The sequence below is a fragment of the Semicossyphus pulcher genome, unplaced genomic scaffold (genome assembly GCF_022749685.1).
Source record: "Semicossyphus pulcher isolate SPU_LCO1_2020_fin unplaced genomic scaffold, fSemPul1.0.p SCAF_3, whole genome shotgun sequence".
Taxonomy (NCBI): domain Eukaryota; kingdom Metazoa; phylum Chordata; class Actinopteri; order Labriformes; family Labridae; genus Semicossyphus; species Semicossyphus pulcher.
In genome coordinates this window covers 4,081,440-4,105,617 of record NW_027211704.1, presented here as the reverse complement: position 1 = coordinate 4,105,617, position 24,178 = coordinate 4,081,440, and the positions used below count along the sequence as shown (strand labels likewise).

The 24,178-nt window shown below is 43.2% G+C and overlaps 1 protein-coding gene across 1 annotated transcript; it reads right to left on the bottom strand.

The window, feature by feature from the left end:
* Positions 1 to 2,630: 2,630 nt before the first annotated feature.
* Positions 2,631 to 21,146, bottom strand: LOC138605806 (uncharacterized). Its single transcript, XM_069678247.1, has 3 exons — positions 21,127 to 21,146; positions 2,922 to 3,706; positions 2,631 to 2,748 (listed from the first exon to the last, which is right to left on the bottom strand). Exons 2-3 carry the CDS (start codon positions 3,677 to 3,679, stop codon positions 2,631 to 2,633), a joined length of 876 nt encoding a protein of 291 aa, XP_069534348.1. The 5' UTR covers positions 3,680 to 3,706; positions 21,127 to 21,146.
* Positions 21,147 to 24,178: the final 3,032 nt, after the last annotated feature.

Below are 24,178 nucleotides of genomic sequence, written 5' to 3'. Positions count from 1 at the left end.
ACCAAACACCTGCAAAACTAACATTAGCATGAGCCTCAGCTGTGCTTTGTGCTAATTACCAATTGTTAGCAAACTGGCTAAACTAAGATCACTAAACTAAGATGGTGCACATTTATACTTGCTATACATTGTCATCATGAGACTGTTAGCTTACTGATGTTAGCATCTAGCCTGCTAGCATGGCAAGAGCATCTTTTTATTTAAAAGGGGAGCATTTCAGGCGTGTAAAGAACAAACATTGCATAACAAATATGAAATGAGTATTACCCGATGAGGAACAATATCAACCATCTCGCTTTGAAGTCACAACAAACATGTTTAAGTATTCATTCTGTTTGTGACCACAGCTGACACCCCCGAGGCCCCGGTGTCCGCTTACTTACTTCAATCAATATCATTTATTTACAGTGGATCTTTAATGATGTAATCTCTGTCTCATTGGAGCTAATTGATTGAGTTGCTTTGGTTGTATGGACTAATTGTGAACTGGTCGATCTCTAAGAAACTAAATATCTGAAGTAAACCGTTTTTTCACACGTCCGTCACATTTTTCTCCGACATATAGCAACGTGAATTTAACCACGATGGCGCACCAGAGACACAAAAACATTTAGGGAAAACAGCGCTGCGTTAAGAGTGCTGTGTGATTTGAGACACATCCTCTCTGCCAAGAAACTTTGTTTTCCCACACGCACATAAAGAAGGAAGTGAAGTACTTCAGGAAATCCTGATGCAAATAACAGGTGGCACATACAGGCTGAAGCCCTCGTTGAGAGTTGGCAGCAGCTCCGGTGAGAACAACTGCCACGCTGAACACAGTCCAGTGTCAACATTATTCATATTAAAGCTTGGGTGTTACTGGATGCAATATAACAGAATTGGAGGAGCAGAGTTTTATATAACTCACTGGTCGAACTCATTGAACCGAGTAGAAGTTTGTTTTTTCTTTCAAGTCACTTTCAGGCTCTGATGAGGGAAGGCACGCACTCACAGAGGACAGAAGGTGAAGTGAATTAAACGGACTGTTTGCTCTTTGATTCTACGATCCTGCAGGATGACCTTCAGATATCTTTGAGTATCAGAGTCCAATGATTGAATTGGTCATTGGGAGGTTTCCAGCAGTGCTTCGCAGCAGCCAATTTGGGTGTTATCAGCCCATTAAATAGCCTTAATCAGTTGTTATGGACAACATAGATATGGGGTAGCCCTACGGTACCTCCTAATCAGCTTAGCAGGTTATCAGCTAGCTTAATGGCCATTCTGTGATAGGATAAAAGCTTAAGAGAACGTCAGATGACTGTATAAAGGGCACAAAAGTCCATGTCAGTACGTGGCAGGGCTGTCCCCTGAAAGTCGACGACTCGAAGTCGAGCCTTCGGTTTTTGTTTTTCTCCGTGACATGCGCTGTTGGTTAACTGAGGAGAGATCACAGATCTGTGTATGTTTTTCATGCTCTGTACCTGGCTCAATAACATCATCTGTCCGTGTTACCGTCACTATGAAGTATAAAGTACGTCTCACCCTGCAGTGAATGACACGAGCAGGAGCTGTAACCTATCAGTTCATCATAGTTTATAACAACGCAGTGCAGGGAGGACACAGACGTGGATCTTTCTGTCTGATGATCAAACTGAGTCGTATATCACGTCATCACTTCAGTCCCAGATGACCCGCTTCCTCCCTCCCTCTGTGCTCGTGCTCTCCCCCTCTCAGCGCTGCGAGTTTGCATCACAATTTTTATCATCTGATGTTTTTTAAAGTCTAATGAAGGTGGATGAGGCTCCTTGTATATTCAGGTATATTCGGGTACAGCCCTCGTACGTGGTTGGGTTGGAAGGATCGGTCAAACATAGACAGGACATTCTCTCAGCAGGTTTGTGTCCGGGGTGAGACCTAAAGTTGAAGTTGAGTTATTGTAACTGCTGTCAGGACATCATCGTGTACCGGACTTGCCTCCTTCTTTGACAAACAAAAAGTAAATTGTTCTCTAAACTTAACCAAGAAGTTTTGGTGCCTCATCTTAACCAAGCTGCCGCTGTTTCAAATCAATAACCAGGTATTAAATAAAGTTCACGCCATGAAGACAAAGGTCTGCTGAATGTCTGAAGACAATGCTGTAGTTTGTTGACAATAATAGATGATAATACCAAATGATAGGTGCAGGTTTGGCCGTGTGAAGCATTCTAATGGCAGACATTAACAACTGGTAGCCGGCCAATAAATCCTCTAACATCCGAAGCAGGTGTCCGTCACTGACTCCTTCCTCTTCTCAGTCTGCCTAAGCTGTTGGAACTACTTTTTATGTGTATTTGCCGGTGAGGCTTCAGTGCCAGTTGGAAAGTACAGAGATGACAGGAAACAAGAGGAGAGAAGGAAAGGGAAGAGGATTCAACAAACGTCCCCGGGTGGACACTGACTCATTTATAGTCTCTGCGAAAAGGCTGAGAAGTATGAGCAGTTCAACCAAAGACAGAAAGTATTGATACACTTGAATTATTTCTGGAGGCTTTTAGAAGAATCACTCAAGACAAGAACAAACGCTACGCTAAGGAGTTTTGGAAGATGTAACCCTTTGGACTCCACCTCTCGGGAAGGAACCTCTTGTTTAAAGCATGATGTGGATGGAAAGATCAGCGGGACCAGATCAGAAGAGACTCACCTAGATCATCACAGCAGACCTCCATGGAGTCAGAGGAACAGTCACTGAGATCATCAAGCGTGGCGTCTGTGTCCTCATGGACCTGGAACCTACAGGACATGAGACAGAAAGGAACATTGACAGACTAAATGTTGCGACTAAAAGTGTAAAATCTTCTTTCAGAACAGAGATTATGATTACGGAGGAAGCATGAGAGGCTGCATCATGTGTCAGTGAGTCAGTTATCTCTTCAGATCTTAAAGCGGTGAAACACTGCCCTCACCTGAACCTAAAGGGAGCAACAGCGGCCATGTTGACTTGTCCCGGCTCACTCGCTCGCCGTGGCATGTTGAATGTTTGATGAGAAGACCTGGATTTGTTTCTGAACACCTCTCTTTTCAAACTTTGCAGGTCCTGGTTGGAGATGTTCCTCGCAGAAGACCTTGCAGGTTCCTCGTTCCCGTTTGCACCTTTAGTATAAAGCAGACGTCCTCTTCCCTGGCTGAGCTGGACGTTAGCAGAGAGCCGACACAAGGCGTCGTCCTCGGCTGCATTGTCCACACTCCTCAGCCGATATTTCCCAAAGGTCCAGTTTTGGTTCGTGTTTCGCCTCAGCTGGAGGTCTCTCAGAGCCTTCTGGGTGAGCGTGCTGGTGCGTAGGTCGAGTGTGTCTTTGGATCGCGGGGCTTCTCTCTTTGGTATCTGAGGGCTGCTGTAGGCCGAGCACGTCCCGTCAGTTCGCTCTGTCGCCGCAGGGCTTCTGTGAGAATGCACGCCAGCTTTGTGCTGCAGCAGGTGGTTCTTTAAAGCGGCACCTCTCAGCAGCTCTGCAGGGCCTGAGGAAAGGGAAGATAAAGGATAGGAAGGCCGTCTCTTGGCGGGGCGCTGATATTGCAGAGAGGGATTGGAGAGGCCGCTGTATTGTTGTTTGGGATCCATCTTTGAGAGAGGCATCATGCTTCGAGGTAAAGGCAGACTGGAGCTGACACCGGCGTCGCTCTGACTCGCAGATATGGCTTTGATATTCACTCCACCGCTCATGTTTGCTGAGAGTCACCGGGCTCAGATCTGGAAAAGAAAGAACGAAAACTTAGAACAAATCCTAGAATATACATTTTCCCACATTTTACTTTCACAGCAGGCAGCTTTACATAAATCACACTGGCTTGCAGTTGACGCCTTGCAAGAACATAAAAGTAAACGCAGCAAACAAAACTGCAGCTACAATACAAGTTGAGACTCATCGTGGTATTCTGTGTGCAAATGCAAGAGCATCCTGATTTTACAGAAGAACAGAGGTCTGTTTGTTTTACCCAAAGAATGATTCATGTGTTTGGAACAGAAGAAGCAGTGAGCAACAGAACTCAAATGTAAGTATAAAGAATTTTATTAGACTGAACAGGCGTCATTTCAACCCTGTTTCATCGGGCAAATGGCTCCCATAACCACCGAGTTACAGCCTACAGAGCAGGCACAAATGAGATGACTTCATGATGCTGTCACGAGCAGCAAAAAGCCTTCAACACAAAATGCATTTTCAGTAGTTATAAAAACAGTACAGACAGAGATCATTAAAAATATGGATGGACTAAACTTTTTATTATCTTACATCTAAATACAACAATAAAGTGAAGGAGTTAACTTCCCTCTCTGACCTGGAAAAGGCAGTGTTAAGTGCTATGAGAAGAGAAGAGGTGTTAGGAAGAGCTGCTAATATGTTGTACACCAAGGACGCTGTTGTGTCAAACAACTGTTGTCGCTTTCAAAGCATTTCAACACGAGCGTATTTACACTTTACTAATGCAGTGTCGTCTAACTTCTCCTTTTAAAGTTAAAGACAAAGACGGACATTTTGGGATATAAGCACTTATTTTGCTTCTTGCAGAGAGTTAGTCGAGAAGGATAAATGGACTGTACTTATGTAGCCAAGCGCGTTTCTAGTCTTCAACCACTCAAAGCGCTTTGACACTACATGTCACATTTACTTCTAGGCTTAATCCAAAAGGCAATGGTTGAAGTTCTTGACGACGTCTCGCCTCTCATCCGAAAGGCTTCTTCAGTTCCAAACTGACTGGTGGACGGAGCTAGTCTTCTGAGGTCACTCCTTTGAAGACAGCAAGGTTCAAATCCTGGCCAGAAAGGACGGTTGGTTCGAACGAGGAAGCTATGTTAAAGTCGAGCTGAAACTGCATTTCGAGAGTACCTAGCTTCCGTATCGTGACGTATTTCCGAGTGAAACAGGACGTGCAGGCGGGACATATCATTAGAGGGATTTGATTTGATCGTTGAGAAGTGGGCGTAGACAGACGTTCTCCACAGCGCAGTAGCTAGCTAACTGACCGAGCGTTCTCGGTGCTCTGCGGCTAAATGTTGCAGATTGATTGGTTGAAATTGTTTGGTGCAACACAGAGAAGCTGTTCTGCTGTTAAACACGCTGGTGTGCGGGATCCTTGCTCGGTAAGTTAAGTGTGTGTTTGGGTTAGCGGAAGTGGCAACCGCCGCTTCACTCGCCGATCTCTCCTGCGCAGTCTCTGGCTCCATATGACGTCGCCATCGCAAGATGGCAGCGCCTGTCGCAGGGGCTATTTTGGCATCAATTACGTACAATGGGAGCAGATGGAGACGTGTTGTCCATCTATATATACAGTCATTGGTTTGTACCTTTGAGTTGTTGTAGTCTCCTGTGGGTTTTGTGCAAAGTTTCGCTAACCTGCTGCTAGCGGTAGCCTCATTTTAACTTACAGACTTGAAAGTGTCTTTAATCTCCTCACCTGACAGCAAGACAGCAAATGAGTTTTTATCTAAACGTTAAAATTTGCCTTAACAAATAACTTCTTAAATATAAGTGGACTTCCTGGCTAATTTGTAATATAAATATATATCAAATATGCCGATGAAATTATGAAGATACTGAAAAAAAAACAATATTAGAATAAAACAAGATTTTAAGTGAGAGACAAAACAGTGGTGGTGAAATAAAGATAGCTGTGTGCGGGTCTAGAGCACTCTGTGGACGTGCATCGTGTCTGTATACGGTAAGATGGATAACAAGCTTTCATTTCAGACTGAAACTGTAGAAACAGTTGTGCAAACATCTGTGCATTCCAGGCGTCTGCCTCACAGAGAGACGCTCTCTAACCACAGACGTCCTGACTGAACGTGAATGTAAGTGAGAGGGAAAGAAGAAAGAGGAGAGGATGGTTTGAGGGGAAGGACCATTACACTGTTACGTATCAATTACAACATGAAAGTAACCTGAAGGTCTGAGGTCCAGATTAGTCACCAGTTCAAAGTCCTCAGCTGGGAGAAATCAAGGAAGTGAATGAAACTACTTTTCATTCCGAAACGAGGAAGTGAAGATGTAAAATATCAAAAGGAACCAAAATGTTTCTGAGATTTAAATCATGTATTTAAAACCCAGATTAAAAACAATCAAACAGCATGTCTGTAAATCAATCAAAGCATGTGTTGCTTCTAAAAAGGACACCATATGTCTCAGCAGCTTTGCCTAATGTATTCTGGTGCTGTAGCCGCAGCCTGCAGGGTGAGGCGTGCTGTGAGGGCCGGGGGCAGGCTGACACCACTTGGCACATGCGGCAGGAGGACGGCTCCTTTCAGGCCGTGCCAACGCCGGCTGTCCCCACCCGGCCCCGCAGACACCACCTCTACCCCAAAGATGGAAGGGTGGGGGCTGATTCCCATTGACTCCATCCCTTCGGCTGATGCTGCTAACTGATGACAATGCAAGATCTGTAGTCTAAACTATGTATCAATTATAGGACGACAGCGTGTTTATTGAATGCTCTTTGATCGAGGAGAAGCAGCTTATTGGTTCCGATATATAAATAAAATCCCTTCATATGACAATAATATCACAGCTACTTCTGTTTTAACTGTTCATCTGAACCTTTTTGTGTGTCTATGGGTCCTGAAACAAGATTCCTCTCAGTTTCTTTCTCACAGTCTCTTCACTAAACCGTCCTCTTTAATATGTTAAAAGACGTATGCTGATAGCTAAACTACAATCACATGCATGTCGCTGTGTGCCCTCATCCCTTAATATCTCCTCCTTGCGCCCGCCCATCCTATCTCACCTGCCCAAATACACGTCATCCAGTGCAAAAACTACAGATTTGATCAAAATAAAAGCCTAAATAATTAGCTTCATTATATATAAACCTTTTACACGAAATGTCACATTCACACACTGATAGCGAAGGCTATTATGCCAATCTCCAATCAGGATCTATAGGCGTTCATAGAGCAATCTGGGGTTCGGTGTTTTGCCCAAGGACACTTCCACATTTGACTCAGGCAGTCAGGGATCGAACCACCAACCTTCTGAATGAGACACGACCGACGACCACTGAGCCACAGCTGCCCACTGTGACAGGTAGATAAATGCAAATGTACTTATTAAGCAAAAACATTGTGTTAATTACAGTCAAGTGCATTATACCTTTATGCCAAATATAAAACAGACAATAAATAACTAATGGGTTCACCTCGTTCTGAAACATGACTTTTTAACACAATTCGTCTTTATGTTCAAAGCTTCTTCACTAAGAAATAGCCGACTGATATCTTTATTTCCAAAACAATAATCAAATAATTAAACAAGATAAGCAAATGAAAATATGAACAGTAAACCTCAACAACGATGCTGACTGCCAAATTCAACACAAAGCAACAGTACGTGTGTGAAAAGGAGTAGGATGCAGTTTGCACAGATTTTTTCCAACACCTTATCGACAGACTCAGGAAGTCTTTCGTCCCCCTGGCCATAAGACGGTTCCTCTCGGTGAAGGCAAGAGGGAAACAAACAAACAAACAAACCAACAAACAAACAAACCAAAAAGTGATTTACTCCAGGACTTAAATCACTGTGACACTTTAACGCTCACTTACGCTCACATTTGCACCGTAATGTTTGCACTAACTGCTCATCATGTTTAAATCTGCACAACCTCCACACAACCACTGCTTAATAATTTTATTATTCTCTCACGGGCTCGTGGGGCGGCAGATGTGTAATGTGATATGTCTTGTAAGCTACTGGATGCCTAAAGTTCCCTGAGGATTGATGGACGGACGGACGGACGGACTGTAACACAAATGTACTCCCGGTGTCGGTAGTAGAGACAATAAATTAAATTATATATATATTTTTTTTATTATTGCCATATGCCAGACATTACATTAACAAACAACAACAAACAAAACAAAAACAAGGAAATATTAACAGGGCAGAGAACACAGAATGCAGGCCATTTAACATTATATAAACAAATGATGTAATTGTGGTATATCGGATGTGAGCGTGTGTGTGTGTGCGTGCACGTGCGTGTGCCTGTGTGCCTGTGTACAGTGGCTTACAGTCAGGTCGTGGAGGGTGAGAGGATCAGTGATAATTAGTAGTGGGATTGATCCTGATGATGCCAGTAATGATTGTCAAAAAAGTGACACAAGTTGAAATAATAATGGTGATGTCAGTAAAGATCATCAATATCAGTGATATTTCTGGTACAAATCTATTCATAATGGAAGAAAAAGGAAGAAATATATCAATAAATAAAAGTAAAAATAAAGTAACAAATAGATAAAAACAATTAAAGAAAAAGGAACACTGGACTCGGGACACTGACGGAGAGCTATATAAACACGTTTAACAAGCTATCATCTTTATAGTGTTGGGGTTTTTTTTCCCTTTTGAACTTGAATAACCTTTTTTGTTCATTCAGACCACACAGACTTCTGCAAAGCGACAACAGTATTTACTCATATTATACAAATTCACTACGAGTTGATCAATGATAATGCTGAATTATACTGACGACAACCTCACGTTAAAACAACAATGCATGTTAACAACACTAAATGAGAGAATTAATCTTCTTACCTGAACAAACATCAGTCAACCTTCCGCTCACACACAGTGAGACGTCTACAGACAGACACCAGCTACAGTTACATCATGATGCAGCTTACAGTAACATCATTTAGACCCACGTGCTGCTTTAAAGCGAGGAGAGGGAAATCGATGCTGGACGATAACAGGCCGGAGAGAGAGCTGAAGGGAACCTACATGTCTTCACTCTCACACACACACACACACACACACACATTTCCCCCATTGTGAACAGATATAAAAGTGACTCATGCTTCGATCTCTCTGGTGACATCATGCTTTGTTTCCCCCGGGGGGGCTGGTGTTTCTGTGACGGTCTGACTCTGAGCTCCTTTCCAACATGTCAGCCTTTCAAACGCGCCACCATCAAAGCATGCAGCCGGCGGTACGAGGAGCTAAAGCTGCAACAGTTCCTCCAAACCTATAATCAGCCTGAGGGCAGAACTAAAGATACTCGTGCAGACCAACAACATGGCGGCGAAGGATCAGTTTACCCTCAAAAGCTGCAGAGCCGACGGGTCAGAAGGCATCGGTAGAGCTTATTTTCTAAATGCTGCAAGATGAGTGTCTTTAAAAGTAATGGACCGAATCTGAACATCATCATCATTCAGTGGAGGAGCTTATGATGCCTCGTCTAAGTATCACTTTGTTGTGTGCCAAATGTCATCTGATGAGGTGTCACCTTCTAAAACAGTGAATGTTTCCTTCCACCCGCAGATATCTCCCAGGCCTGATTTCCACCCTGCTGTTTCAGTGCTCCACTTTCTCTCCATTCAGGCCGAGCACTAACAGATAATAGAGTTGAACGAGTGCATCATTATCTACATGATTCAATTTTCTCAGCACTGTCGTACTATCTAGTTTTTCAAGAGACCTGATCTCATTGTTATATATAGCAGCTAGTCCCAGATTCCTGATTGTTGCTGCTATTCTCTGTGTATTCTCTGTGGCCGCTCTGTCGGCCTGAGGTCACACGTAGGGCCGGCTCAAGGCGATACAGGCGGCTGTTTTTGGGGTTTCAGGCCCAAATTTAAAGGAGAAATTCGCCCCCGAAAAAAGCCTCTGCCAGTCAAAGCTGGTGTTCTCTGTAATCGATACAAGCAATAATATTTGAAATTGGCCCCATAGCTGTGGAGAAAGTTGTACAAACAGCTCGTGCTTTTGCCCATTCTACATTCCTACAACACCCAGCGTGCATTGCGCCCCTCCCTCTGAAAGGAACGGCCCAGCGAGAGATGCTGGAGTGAAATACTACTGTTTCGCTGCAGGCAACGCAACGGCTCAGAGCGGTACAGAATCAGAAATACAACTAGAATATAACGGTGGATCGTCTAACAAAAACTTCAGGTCTGCAGTCTACATTTCAAACCTGACGATTTGAACGAGACATGACATCGGAGGCGGGCGCCCTAGATTGAGGAAGTGTAGTGTAGCGAGCTCCCTGGCCTCCTGTAGGTCTGGCGGAGGTTTTCCAGGGCCCATTGGAGAAGCGGAAAGAGTCCTCCACAAGCACAGAGCCAAATTGCATTTTTTTCTACCATAGTGGCATTAGCTCCCCATAACAGCATGACAGGACTGAGGTTGAAAATCTGCAAACTGGCTCTTTAATGTCAAATGTAAAGAAAGATTGACTTCACAGCTAACCTCTCTGCTAACTGCTCTCTATCTCGCACTCGCTCAAGCACTCGCAGCGCACTGATGACACAAGTCACAAATGACAGAGAGGAGAAATGACGGAGCGTTCAGGTCCTGACTGAAAAAACACAACTCTAGTTATTCTGATTGTTCCAAAAGAAAAGGCAAAAAGTCAGCACCTGATTGTAGGTGCTGCTGTTTAGCTAGCGTGCTAACTAATGTGAACATCACATTAAACTTTTATATGACACATTGGCGCCGGTTTAGCTCAGCGGTTAAATCGGCGACCATATACAGAGGCTATAGTCCTCGCCGGGTTCAACTTCCTCCCTCTGCCCTTTGCCGCATGTCGTCCCACTCTCTCTTCCCCCATTTGCGGCACTATCCACTGTCCTCTCTCTAAAATACAGGCATAAAAAAATAAATCTAAAAACAAACCAAACATTTTTCATGACACACATTAAATCAAATGTAATTAAATGTAACGATTCTGAAGTAAAGTACATGGATATTCACTTTGAATGTAATTAAGGTGCTAATAAGGTCTATAGAGGTCTGATATCTAGATTTCCCAAGGGAGGATCAATGCTAAATCAATAAATTAGCTCTGTCATGGATAACTGATATGTGAAATGGCATGAAATACATAAAGGTAGCTTCAAGTATAATTTTGTGACGTGCTTCACACCTTCCATGGAGGCATCTGAAACTGTTTAGCTACGGCTGCGTTGTAACTTTTCACCACGGTCATGAACCAGTACTGATTTTAAGGACAGGGCACCAAATCTCACCTAGGGCTCCAAAACAGGTCGAGCCAGCCCTGATCACACACGTGCACACAAAGACACATTCACATGTACATAAAGGTGCACAGAAGTAAAGGCTCTGCTTACATTACGCTGAAGGCTCACTGTGAGGTGATACTCGTCCAGACTTTGTGTTGAAGTTTCCCCTCCGGCACCAGTTTCTCAGCTGTTTGTGACTCTGACAACGTTACAGCTGGAAACCCAACGCTACAGCTGTATAGCTGTTTCTGGTACATCATGACTGTTTCTTCTTTCTGTTTTATTATGCTCTTCAAACTGTATTATTTTAGTCCAGTTTCACATTATGATTTAGATTTCCTCTAAAATCTGCTGTTAAAACATTGTTTATGTTGTGGCTCTAAGTACGGCAGTGCTGCTTGCTCCTCCACTTTGGTCTTGACAGAAAAACATCAATACTAATTGGACGTAATGTCATGAAACACACCAACAGTGATGGTCTCTGGAGGATGGAGTCTATTGACTGTGGAGGATCCTTTTACTTTCATTACTGTGACACCAGCTGGTCAATATTTATGGTTGAAAATATCTTGACAACTTTTACATTGACTGTCCTTACTTTGGCAATCATCTGATGAACTGTTAATTAGAGTTCCCCCGACTTTTCTTATAGCGCCATCATCAGGTGACATTTGTAATTTGTTCAATACTTTTTTTTATCACTAAATACCTGTAAAACTGACATTCAGCCTCAGCTCTACCTAACAGTCTATCTTAATAAACAAGTTAACTCAATCCTCACAGAGATTTGACGTAACTCATCCCAATGAATTAGCGGTAACTCAAAAATGATTATTGTGGTACAAATTTTTGGAACACTTCAAGTTCAAATAATGGATTACAGTTAGTTACATTAACTTAAAAGGAAAAGGAGCAAAAGGAGACGAGGATACGACTGAGCAATAATTAACTGGACAAATTGAAATGATTTAAGTTTCTTTTGTATGAACTCCATTACTGCCATTGCCTTCAAGGCCTTACAGATTTGCATGTACATCTTTTGGCCTCTTGAAGTGTTACTGTTACTGTTGTTTAAAGAGAGATCTAGGGACGGACGTTGTAAGTAGTTAAGGCTGTGCTGCTCTTCAGTGGTTTATAATACGTTTGTGTCTCTATAACAAACATTAAGATTAAATAAAACATTCTTCATCAATCATTTAATGGTTTTTATTAAAAAGGTAGACACTTTACTTTGTAGCAAACAATAAACACTTTCTATAATTAAATAGACATTGTAATGAGTGTGCAGCGCTGCTTTTTGTGATCAAATTACTGTCATGTTCTTATTAACCTTCTGGCCTGGCAGGAAGCCACATGTCACACTGCATCATGATCAGACTAAAGTGGATCACTGTGTCACAACCAGAGCTGCAACTCTGTGTTCCTCCTGCACAAAAACACGCTTTCTTTTTTAGAAGAAGAAGAAGGTTGTGTCATCCTCTCAGAAGATGCAGTCTGCAGCATGTTTTAAGGCTGCGTTTCCCACTGTAGAATTAGGCTACATATAATCACATTATCTCTCCAACATCGATGATAGTCTAACTCTCGCTGCTCGTCCATCACACATTGTAATCACATCACAGCCCCCTGCAGCAGCTCTCTCCTGCAGTGTGTGCTCACTTATAAAGGCATGTGCATCAAGTAAATGTTTTCTGTCTTCTTAGCTATTAAAATGTCACTTCACACATTTCTGTCATGTTTACTAAACACCCATTAGTCAAAGATTACCACCATTAAATACCAACATATTGTGTTTGAAACAACAGCCCACTGTACTTTTTGTGGCACGAGAGATTAGAGCGGGCATTAAGGCGTTAATCTGTTGGCCCATTACAGAGGTTCATCCCTCATAAGTCAGTGTATGTGATTAAACATGGTCAGCAGAGCCGTGACATCATCGACACCCTGTGATGATTCAGCATCAGGCAGCTGTGTCCCGCTGGCACCGTTTAAAACCACCAAAGGTTAGAAATAAAACCAGTCTAATGTACTCCTCATATGCTCTGACACACACAAGTCTGTGCTCCTGGCCACGCCCCAAATAGTGATGTCACAGCGAGTAATTTCCCTCTGCTGTGAAACACCTTTAACCACACATATGCCTAAAGTTGTTTGGTTTGATTCAGCAACATTTTGACTTGTCATACAGGAAAAGAACAGGTGTTACTAATAACATTGATGATGCCTGAAATATTTGAATAAAGCAGGACAATGGCTGTGTTCAAAATCGCATACCTGTACTATATCCTACATATTATATCCTACATAGTATATCCTACATACTATAGCCTACATAGTATATCCTACATACTATATCCTACATACTATATTCTACATACTATATTCTACATTCTATAGTATATCCTACATACTATAACCTACATACTATATCCTACATACTATATCCTACATACTATATCCTACATACCATATACTACATACTATAGTATATCCTACATAGTATATACTATATCCTACATACTATATCCTACATACCATATACTACATACTATATCCTAAATACTATAGTATATCCTACATAGTATAAACTACATACTATAGCCTACATACTATAGTATATCCTACATAGTATATCCTACATATTATATACTACATACTATATCCTACATACTATATCCTACATAGTATATACTACATACTATATCCTACATACTATATCCTACATACTATATCCTACATAGTATATACTACATACTATATCCTACATACTATAGTATATCCTACATAGTATGTACTACAAACTATAGCCTACATATTATATACTACATACTATATACTACACACTATAGTATATCCTACATAGTATATACTACATACTACATTCTACATACTATATACTACATACCATAGCCTACATACTATATCCTACATACTGCATTTGGTGGGAGTATACAGACTTGAAGCTATAAACAGAGCTTGTTTAAATCATGAAGGGACTCGATTTTCTTTTTAAAGAAGCACAAGCCAAGAACATTTAATTTCCTAAAAAGACTCATAAGAAAAGGAACTATTTAAACTTCATTTCATCGGGAGCATTTAAACAAGCAGCATCTGCAGCAGGGTCAATGAGGCCTTCTCACATAAAGTATCCCATGATGCAATGCAGCCCTGACATAAATTATTTCTTTTAACCTGAAACTAAAGTAGACATCCCCAGAAGGATCAGAAAAAGGATCACAGGCAGCGCCGGATGTTGTATTTTAGACTCCCATGTGTACACTGAAACAACCTGCCTCTGCAGTTCTGCTGCTGTTATGTAACTGACACAGTTCTCGGAGGTGAACTGGAGCCCATGTAGGAACAGGAAGGCGCTCTGCTCAGCATACTGCAGCGCTGTGATGAGTCAAAGTGTGGGCAGTTGTCTTTGATGGGCCGTCAGTCTGCGAACTGGGTCACTAGAGCAGGTAGGAGAAGAGAAGTGCGGAAATAAACCCGATAACTCTCAAACTACGCAGCAGCAAACCTAAAATAGATACAGTGATTCTGTTCATGCATAAGCAAATAAAACATGATTTTCCACTTTAATCCTCGAGGCTCAAAAGACTGCAGAGGTAAAAATGTGTGCAGCTCTGCGTTTCTCTGTGTGGAGATCCTATTGAAAGCATGCACGCTGGCATGTGCAAACAGAACAACTGAAGAACTGTGAATGAGGAGTTCAGAACCAGTTACTAATTTAAGATGAATCATTATCAGTTTATTGCTTATTTGACGGCTTTTGACAGCAAATAACTGCTTTTGAGTTTTGCAAATTCAGACAGATTCTTACAGGGTTGAAATCCAGACTGACAGGAGTGGTTCCTGTCGCTGCCTCAGTCAAAGTCAGTTTATTCGACCTGTTGAGAGTCTGCTCCTCTCAGCTCTGAAAGCTGTCGTCTCTGTCGGCTTCCATCAGGACACAGCAGAGTGAATAATACAGGACTTCTGCGTTATCATCTACAGCAGCGCTCGGGGTGAAAAATGGAAAATACAGTGTTTGCCAGGCTTCTGTTGCATAACAATATGCTGACTTGTATGGAGGTTTCCGTTCAGATAATAACAGTTCATGTTAAGAGGCCGCGAGGGCGGGAATCAATTAGTGAGAGCTGCCTAAATGATTGGAGTGGAAACCTGCGTGCATATGGCTCTCAGTGGCACCACTGAGCTGCTCTTTCACACTGCAGAGGCAGAAATGACCGACTGAAGTGTTGACCCTCTCCATCTGTCAGGGACACCTACATCAGAGCAAAAGCTCACTACATTTTGAACGCTGTTAATTTATTGTTTGATTTTAATTTCGGCTTGTTTTAGTCTGACGTTTGTTCCAAATGTGAAACTTTTCATGCGGCTGTCTCGGCCAGGACTCATTGTAAAAGAGATTATGTATCTCGATGGGATTATTCCTGGGCAAATAAAGGTTAAAGCTCCTGTGAGTTTTTTTATCTGGTTATGAAACAGACTGAAATTTACTCTGATGACTCTATATGACCTACAAAATCAAACCAGACCATCAGCGACAAGATTGATTATTTCTATATAGTTATTTTTAATGCCTGAAACCGCTGGCGGGGGGTAGGTGTCAGACGAAGTGATTAACTGCACGCTGCCTTTGGTAACATTTTCCAGTGCAAAAATTTAAAGTAACTGAAACATATGACACGAGCAGGATGAGATTTTGTGTTAAATAACAATCTCGAAGATTTGAGTGCTCTCATAATCACCAGTCGTATACGGCTGGCTCCCTTTGTCATGGTTCTAACTCTTGATTTTCCTGGCTGACGGTCGCTTTCCTTTTCAGACTGTTTGCTTCATCTGAGCGTCGAGTTTCTTCTTCTTTGGATTTTCACTTCTTGTTGAAGTTGTATCTGTAGTCATCCATCTTTTCTTTGTTTGTTCAGCCATAGTAGATTACTGTTTACTCGCAACACTTGCAGAGAGCGGAAAAGCAGCCGCTTAGCTCCGCCTACCCTCTCTGGCAGACCAACCACTGCTGGCTGATGGAAAACGCGTCACTAACTGGGCGCTGCTTGTGATTTTTTCCGCAAATGTCTCCACAGACACCCAGTCCATAAAAATACAATATACTGCAACTGCAGAGGCTTTCATCAGTGGGCCATAGGCTCAATCACCATTGTGTTAACTCATTCGGTGATAAATAGTGACTTAAAAGATATTTATTTAAATGAAAAAGTTCAAGATTGTTACTTCAAGCATGTTCAGGACAAAATCAACAAAGAGATAAGCCGTACAGCTTTGTCTACAGGGGGCGCCAAAATCAACACAAACTGAAAGTTCCTCACAGGAGCTTTAAATTTAAAAAAAAGTTTTGTTTTTTAAAAAGTGGTCCATTTTAGGAACAGGAAGTTCCTAGTTTTGTCGTTCAAAGCAAATATTTTAAGTGAAATTCAGACAAAACATGTCTCTGCAAAATTATAGGAAACCAGATCAGGGAGTAACCAACATATTGCATGACATATATGATTGTAAGCACTGTCCAAATATGGCTATGTTTACATCTTTACTCATGTAAGATGTGGACATCTCAGGAGCGAAGCCAATAAGGAAGCTCCCTAAACCTGCAATTCTTCTCATGGCCAGCAGGGGCAACTCCAGTGGCTGCACAAAGAAGTCCCATTATGCAAAGTGATGACAAAATGACCCGAGTCATTCAAATCAGTTCATTTGTTGCCTCAGTAAACATTTTTCTAACAACTTGATGGTCTCATTTGCTAGTTTCACGTCTTCTTTAACACAGCATGACGTTTATTTTGTAATTATGATCCCATTTGAATAAAACAATAAGCAGGGTATGCTTTAGGACGTGGACACCTGGGATTGACAAGCTACCATAGCAACCTGTCAGTCAGGATAGAGGTGACCAAATGTGTTCACTACTGTCTCTAAAAAACAAAAACTGTGCAACCAACGACATCATGGTGAATACCTTTGCGTACATGCAGCCTATTATCTCACATGAAACAACCAAATTACCAAGTTGTCCAATGATAATCATGTAAATCTGCCATGTTGAAGCTTTCATCATCCAAGCAGTCAGTTTACATCTGAGCCTCACACTTTCTGTACACTTCCTGTTCACTGTTAAGCCACTATTGAATTAAAGTTCACAAAATCAGTGAGGTGGAATCTGTTGAACTCCTAAATCTGACACGACATTCAAAGGACTCCAAAGCAGCCAATACCTCCAAGTTCATGTCCGTCGTGTTACCACCCCCAGAGCCGTGCGTGCTCTTTCATCACTGTCTGTTCCAACTCGTCTTCAGTTCACTGGAGGGAAAGCTGCTCTGAAATGTCGCATCTCCAGGGAGGTGCTGCAACAGCGACATGTCAGTCAACTGTGACATGAATTGTAACCTTAAGACTGAAGAGCAGCACTTAATTAGGCTTCTGAAGTTCAAGTCAACTTATTTATATATTTATATCCGACTACTCGTCAAACTAAAGCAACTAATAATCAATATATATCGCTTTCAGACAACCAATTAGAACCTATGTATTCCCAATCGACACATGCAGTTTGAATCTTTATATAAGCTACACCACATATAATTTATATTCAGATTGGTGTGTCTGTATCTCCATCCATCTCGTCTTATCCAGGGTTGGGTCGCGGTGGCAGCAGGATAAGCAACTTAGCCCGGACGTCCCTCTTCCTAACAACATTTTCCAACTCCTCCTGGGGGATCCCGAGGCGTTCCCAGGCCAGGTGGGATATGCAGTAGATTGTAGGTCTACCCTGGGGTCTCCTCCCAGTTGGCTCCGTATTTCCAGCAGAAACAAACTGTTGTGAAGAGATCCGACCTGACATCATCACCTCAAGCCGTTCATGACAGACAGCAAAACTGAGATCAAGCCCTATACCTGCACCTCTGCACAATCACCTCGTGTCTGAACGCTCCATACCATGCAACAGTTTTATATGGATCGTATAAAATATGGATCATGTTTTTCCAGGGCCAGCACACATGTCATTTTGGGTTAGCCAAGGTGGAACATATCCGCGACTGAGCATGTCTGTGGACTAGACTTTCCAAACCAGACAAACCTCACACACACACAAACACACACACGCGCAGAGCGAGACACAGAGAGACGTGGCATTTACGAGGGAACAGAAATCGCCCTTTGAGAACTATGCTCGGTGGTATTTGAAAACATCCGCGTGCATGCATTTGCTGTAATATCATGATAATTATTTTGATGCTATGTGTAATTTAAAATCAGCAGGATTTACTGTGCAGTACATCAACACGACCACAACGCTTGCAGCGGTAGGCCTCGTCTTTGAAGGAATGATGAGAAAGAAGCTACAAAGCAGCTGTTGTGCGCATGCAGAGCGTCTCGCAGTGTCCCGGACACGATGCAGGCCGTCGAGAAGAGAGAGAAAATCATGCCCTCCGCAGCACCATAATAGATGCCGTCTGACCACAGGACACTATTTCTGTTGTCGTACCATAAACAAGAGTGACAGCGAAGTTCAAAAGTGCAGCGCGTTCAACACATGATAGATCTGTTTTATTTGAAATGACATCACCGCCCATTAGTGGTGTTTCCAGACTCATGCATGGGCTCCCTATGCAAAATTAAATTACTTTATGGTCTGGACTGTGTGCATTATACTGAGCAGATAACCAGGCAACACAAAGCCTGGTTGTGGAGCTTCAGTGTGTTTTAGTGCCAACCACAAAGAGAGTGAGTATCCAAATGTTAACAGACGTCCATGGCTCCTACAGGATACGTGCTTTTGACTCTGGTGTTCCCCTGACTTTACATTTGGCACAGTAACATCCATCCATCATCTATACCGCTTATCCAGTTCAGGGTCACGGGGTACTAGAGCCTACCCCAGCTGTCATTGGGTGAGAGGCAGGGTACACCCTGGACTGATCGCCAGTCAATCACAGGGCTGACACACAGAGACAGAAAACCTTTCACACTCACGCTCACACCTACGGCCAATTTTAGAGCCACCAATGAACCTAACGAGCATGTCTTTGGACTGTGGGAGGACGCCGGAGTACCTGGAGGGAACCCACGCATGCACAGGGAGAACATGTACACCCGCACAGCAACATGCTAAACTAATATAGTGATGATCGTAAACATTACACTTAAACAACAGAGGGTTACCATCGTCACTGTGAGCTGCACTTATATAGCACTGCTGTAGTCTTCTGACCACTCATAGCGCTTTTACGCTACATGTCCCATTCACCCATTCACCCACACACATTCATACACTGATGGCAAAGGTTGCTATGTAAAGTGTATGCTAATAAACCGACAATGGCTATGCCGTTGGGAGCAATTTGGGGTTCAGTGTCTTGTCCAAGGACATTTCCAGGTGTGGCAGTCAGGAATCAAACCCCCAACCTTCCGATTACCTTTCCCATCTCAATTTAGCGTGTCGACACGGGTTTTGTGTTCCCATCAATGGCGATCGGAGACGAGGCAATAATTACCCGGGTCAAGTGATTCTGCAGTAGACCCGGGTAATTATTGCCTCGGCTCCGATCGCCATTGATCTGAATGCCGACTGTAACCTTTCCCATTAAGCTAAAAAGCCGGGTGTTAGCAGGTTTTTTGACCAGTGGGAAAACGGCTTTAGAGACGACCAACTCTACCCCTGAGCCGCTGCCTCCCTCAGTATACTAAGGTTAGCATTAAGTGAAAAGCTTACGGAGCTGCTAGCATAACTCAACACCGCTGTTTTCACTGTAAGGTTCTTCTACAGCGAGGGTCTCCAACCAACTGAAGCGTCTCAGGGAATTGATAAAGAGCAAAACATTTGAATCAGGTGTGTCAGAGTAAGGAGAAACCTAAACCATGCGGGAAGGTAGCTCTCCAGGAGCAGGGTTGCAGACACCTCTTCTACACTGTCTTTGTTGTCTTGTTTTGGTGATGCTTCAGGAAGTCATTTTTTCTCGGAACAAGCTGCAAACTGTATTTTATCTTATAATGTTGTAAACATTGCAAACAACTGCAGATTAACACATTATGCAGCATTTGTTGTGCATGTCTTTTAGCATCTCTGCTTCGGTCTCCTCTGACCTCTACAGGAAATAGCTTGTAGCTGCTAATAGCTCCATTAAGTTTATCTGCTCGAGGCCAACTTTCTGTCTGCTATTAAGTGCTGGGCTGGTAGTGTGTAATGGGTGTCATTGAAAACAACAGAAACACTGAAAAAAACATGAAAAGTGAAGTAAAACAGTGGCGTGCTAGGAAGCCAAAACAATGAGCCGAAAACCCCTAAACTGCTGCATAAAGCTGGGAGGAGCTGCAGATTCTGGGGGTAATTCTATGTGGGTTTGAAGCCCCAGAACACACTTTACATTTAGTCACTTGATAAATTGTTAAAATGAAAAACAGTGCAGACATCTTAGAAAACCTGTTTTTGTTTCCCCCTAAAGTACACTTTCAGTTTGAGTACAGAAAAAAGGCTATTATCAAGACTCTGTAATCATGCATGAGTTTGCATCTCATGCAGCATCTTTAAAACAAACTATTTAAACCTCATGTTATAAAGAAACTGCTTTTTAAAGAACAGCTGATTCACTCTTTGATGAAGACATCAAACAGAGTTTCATGAATGATCACAGTTTCATCTAAGGAGGTGAGTGTGATGCAGTGGTAGCCTGTAGCACACACACACACACACACACTCTGGTATGAGTCAGCAGTACATCCCCGGCAATTACTGAGCACATGACTCTCTGTCCCAGGCAAGACAATAAAAGTCCGGCATGGGACCGCAAAGTCTCTGCAGGACTTGGTGCAGCAGCCTGACTGCGTCCTGTTTCGCTCAGACCTCCCGCTGTGCCTGCAGTCACACACATGGCAGAGACATCCCAACATGGGACACTGTTTATTGTGAAAGGACTGCGTCTGCCGAGTGCTCGCACGCTCTACAAACACTACAGAATAAAGCACTTTGTTGTCGTGCACTTGGTTATCTGAGCTGCTTTTGACAACAAGGTCGTTACGCTGAATGTAGAGTTCAGATCGACTTAATGATTTTAAATACAGTGTAATTAGAAGCATGCAGTTCTCTCGTCTAATCTCTAACAGACATTCTTGTTACTCATTATTCAACATAACAAACTTACCCGCACTGAGGATGACAAAGTTAACAAGTGCGAGGACAGCTGTCACCACTTTGCGATGAAAGTGCCAAACAAAAAGATGATTATCTTCAGGTGTCCATCAGTCCATCCCTCTCATGCTTTTATTCTGAAAGGTGGCTGCTCAGATCCCTGAGCTAGTACGGCGCAGTGTCCGATGTGAGAATTCCCAGATGGGACAGCAAACAGCAGCTCAAACTGCACTGAGGACCGGAGCATTCCTGCCTCCATCCGACGTCTGGATCAAAGTAGGACTGCTCCCTTCCTGCTTGCATAACAATACTCCTGTCGGATCCTCTGCTGCGGTTAGTGCCTGTACATCAGACTACTTAAGCTTGCAGAAGGACCTGGCGCTGCTCCAGTCCTGAAGTCTCCCTGAACAAAAGTGCTGAGCTAAAAGTGGGCCATAAAGCAGGTGAAACGCTCATAAAGCTGCTGCATTCTCTGCACTGCCTCGTCTCTTTTTCTTTTCTATCTGTCAGTGTTCGGCTTGGCGGGTTGCTTATGCATCTCTTCCGCCTGGCGCTCAGTGTCCTGAGTCACAGCCAGAGCCAGTGGACTGGACTGATTTGAATTGTCACTGCATGTTTGTAGTTGGCCGCCTGCAGGGCTACAGGCTCGGCTCAGCACGACCCTCAGAGGGAAAATCTGGGCCAAAGGAAGCCGACTCAGAGGTGTCAGCTCTGGAGAAAAGAACGACAGGAGCGATGACATGGTGGCAGCATGGGCTCACACACACTTTTCCTCGTATAATCTTTGAGGAGGGGATTACAAACTGTAGCCCCAAAATGACTCACACAATCATCTCACAGGGTGGAATACGAGCAGGCCAGGGACATGTGGTGGATCATGACCGAATTTAGTGTTTGCCGAGAGCAACGGCAACAAACGCACGCTGGTGTGAAGACGCAAGGCAACAAGGTCGTGTCACGGTTGGTTATGTTGCACTCCCTCGTGCGCATTGGAGCAAATTGCCTCTCTTTGAAGTTAAATCGCTCTGCAGGATGACTTAAGTTCACGAGGAGAGATTACAGACTACAGGCAGTTTGAAATTAGAGCGGTGCATCGTCTGCGTCGAGTCGCAGGCAGGAGATAAGTGAGGATTACAGTCAGAGACGAGTACTGGCTGGACACAAGTATGAAGAAATGTGCAATTAATCTGCACACACACCCACAGAGCACACATTTTCTGTCTGACCTTGAGGTTTACAAATTGCTATCTACAATATTGTATCCCTGGCACGAGCTGAACATAATCACAGCGTAATTAAAAGGTGCTGAGATAAAGATTCAGAGGCTGCACAGGCAGGTACAAACAGCACAAGTGAGCTGAATTTATAGCAAAGTCCTTCATGCCTCACCCCACTCTCACAGCTTATTAACTGTGCACGTCACACTCCGATGGATGCACTCCGTGTCACTTTATAAACCTCGCCACCTTTTGCATCACAGATCACTGAGACACAGCCAGAGAGAGAATTCAGGGTGTGTCTCAGCAGCATCACTTACACATAATCTCTGCCTGCCTGCATGTGACCCCTACTGACTAATTCACGAAACTGCATCTCTGCACCTTCTCTCATTGTCGCCACAGTGCGTGCATACATGCGTGCAGGCGTCAGCAGACAGCACATTAAACTCGTTGGATCACACAGAGAGGGTCGCCAGCTCACACATCCTGCCAAACTCTCCCTGCACTAAACTCAATTATCTCATTTCCCTCCTTTAATGAATCGAATCCGTCTAAATTATATTTAAGGAAATTTTAGGGACGCTTTTGTTTGAAAACCTTCCTTTGTTTTCTCACACAGGCTTGGAAAGGAGTCCGACAGATTGGTAACTTAATTACTGGTGTCTCTGAGTGCTGTGCAGAAAATAGAATTTAGTTTAACGAGCGGGATTTGGACCACTGTTCACTGCATAATGCAAAGAGGTTAGGGTTAGGGTTAGCAATGTAGGCCTGCAAAAAAAAAAAGAAAATGCAACTAATGATTATTTTTTTCTTTCTGGATAAATTGGTCGAGAAAAATGGTCAGAAAAGGGTCAGGGGCTGCACGGTGGTGCAGTGGTTAGCGCTGTTGCCTCACAGCTAGAAGGTCAAACCCCGGTTTGGGCAAGGTGGGCCTTTCTGTGTGGAGTTTGCATGTTCTCCTCGTGCATACGTGGGTTCCCTCCAGGGTCTCCGGCTTCCTCCCACAGTCCAAAGACATGCTCGTTAGGTTAATTGGTGACTCTAAATTGCCCATAGGTGTGGGTGTGAGTGCGAAAGGTTGTCTGTCTCTATGTGTCAGCCCTGTGATTGACTGGCGACCAGTCCAGGGTGTACCTCAGATGGATGGATGAAAGGTCAGGATCAGAACCAGGGTTAACGGTAAGTAGGTTTACACATGAGGAATTTGTTATCGTTGTTTTGGTGCAGAGCAAAAAAAAGAAAAATAATTATTATAGAAATCATGCTTATGCTAATGCTTATCGTCTTCAGGGTCGCGGGAGTTGTCATTGGGCGAGAGGCAGGGTACACCGTGATCGCCAGTCAATCACAGGGCTGACACACAGACACAGACAACCTTTACGCTCACACACTCACGGGCAATTTAGAGTCACCAATGAACCTAATGAGCATGTCTTTGGACTGCTGGGGTATCCGGAGGGAAGCCATGCATGCACGGGGAGAACATGCAAACTCCACACATACAGGCTCACTACGTCCGAACTAGCAACCAGTGCTAACCACTGCACCATCGTGCAGCTACTGTCAAACAACTTGATTAAAATAAAATACACATTACAAATATACATACAATAACATAAAATAAAATATAAACAATATAACTTTTTAAATGTGCAGTGAAAGAGCTGTGTGCAAGTGTGTGCACAAGTTTACAGTGTGAAATAGGGAGACGTGCAATGTGCAAAGAAATAAGTGTCTTAATATACTGCATGTAGAAGCTTAATGTTAATGTTAGAGTACATTTAAGTCAATGTTTCTGTAAGTTATTATGAGGCTGGATGAAAGGGGAGGAGGGGGGAGACCTGG

Coding starts and splice junctions, on each gene's coding strand:
- LOC138605806 (XM_069678247.1), bottom strand. CDS start 3,679: ATGAGCGGTGGAGTGAATATCAAAGCCATATCTGCGAGTCAGAGCGAC. Junction 2,749..2,921: donor GTTGCTCCCTTTAGGTTCAG/GTGAGGGCAGTG, acceptor CATGTCCTGTAG/GTTCCAGGTCCATGAGGACA.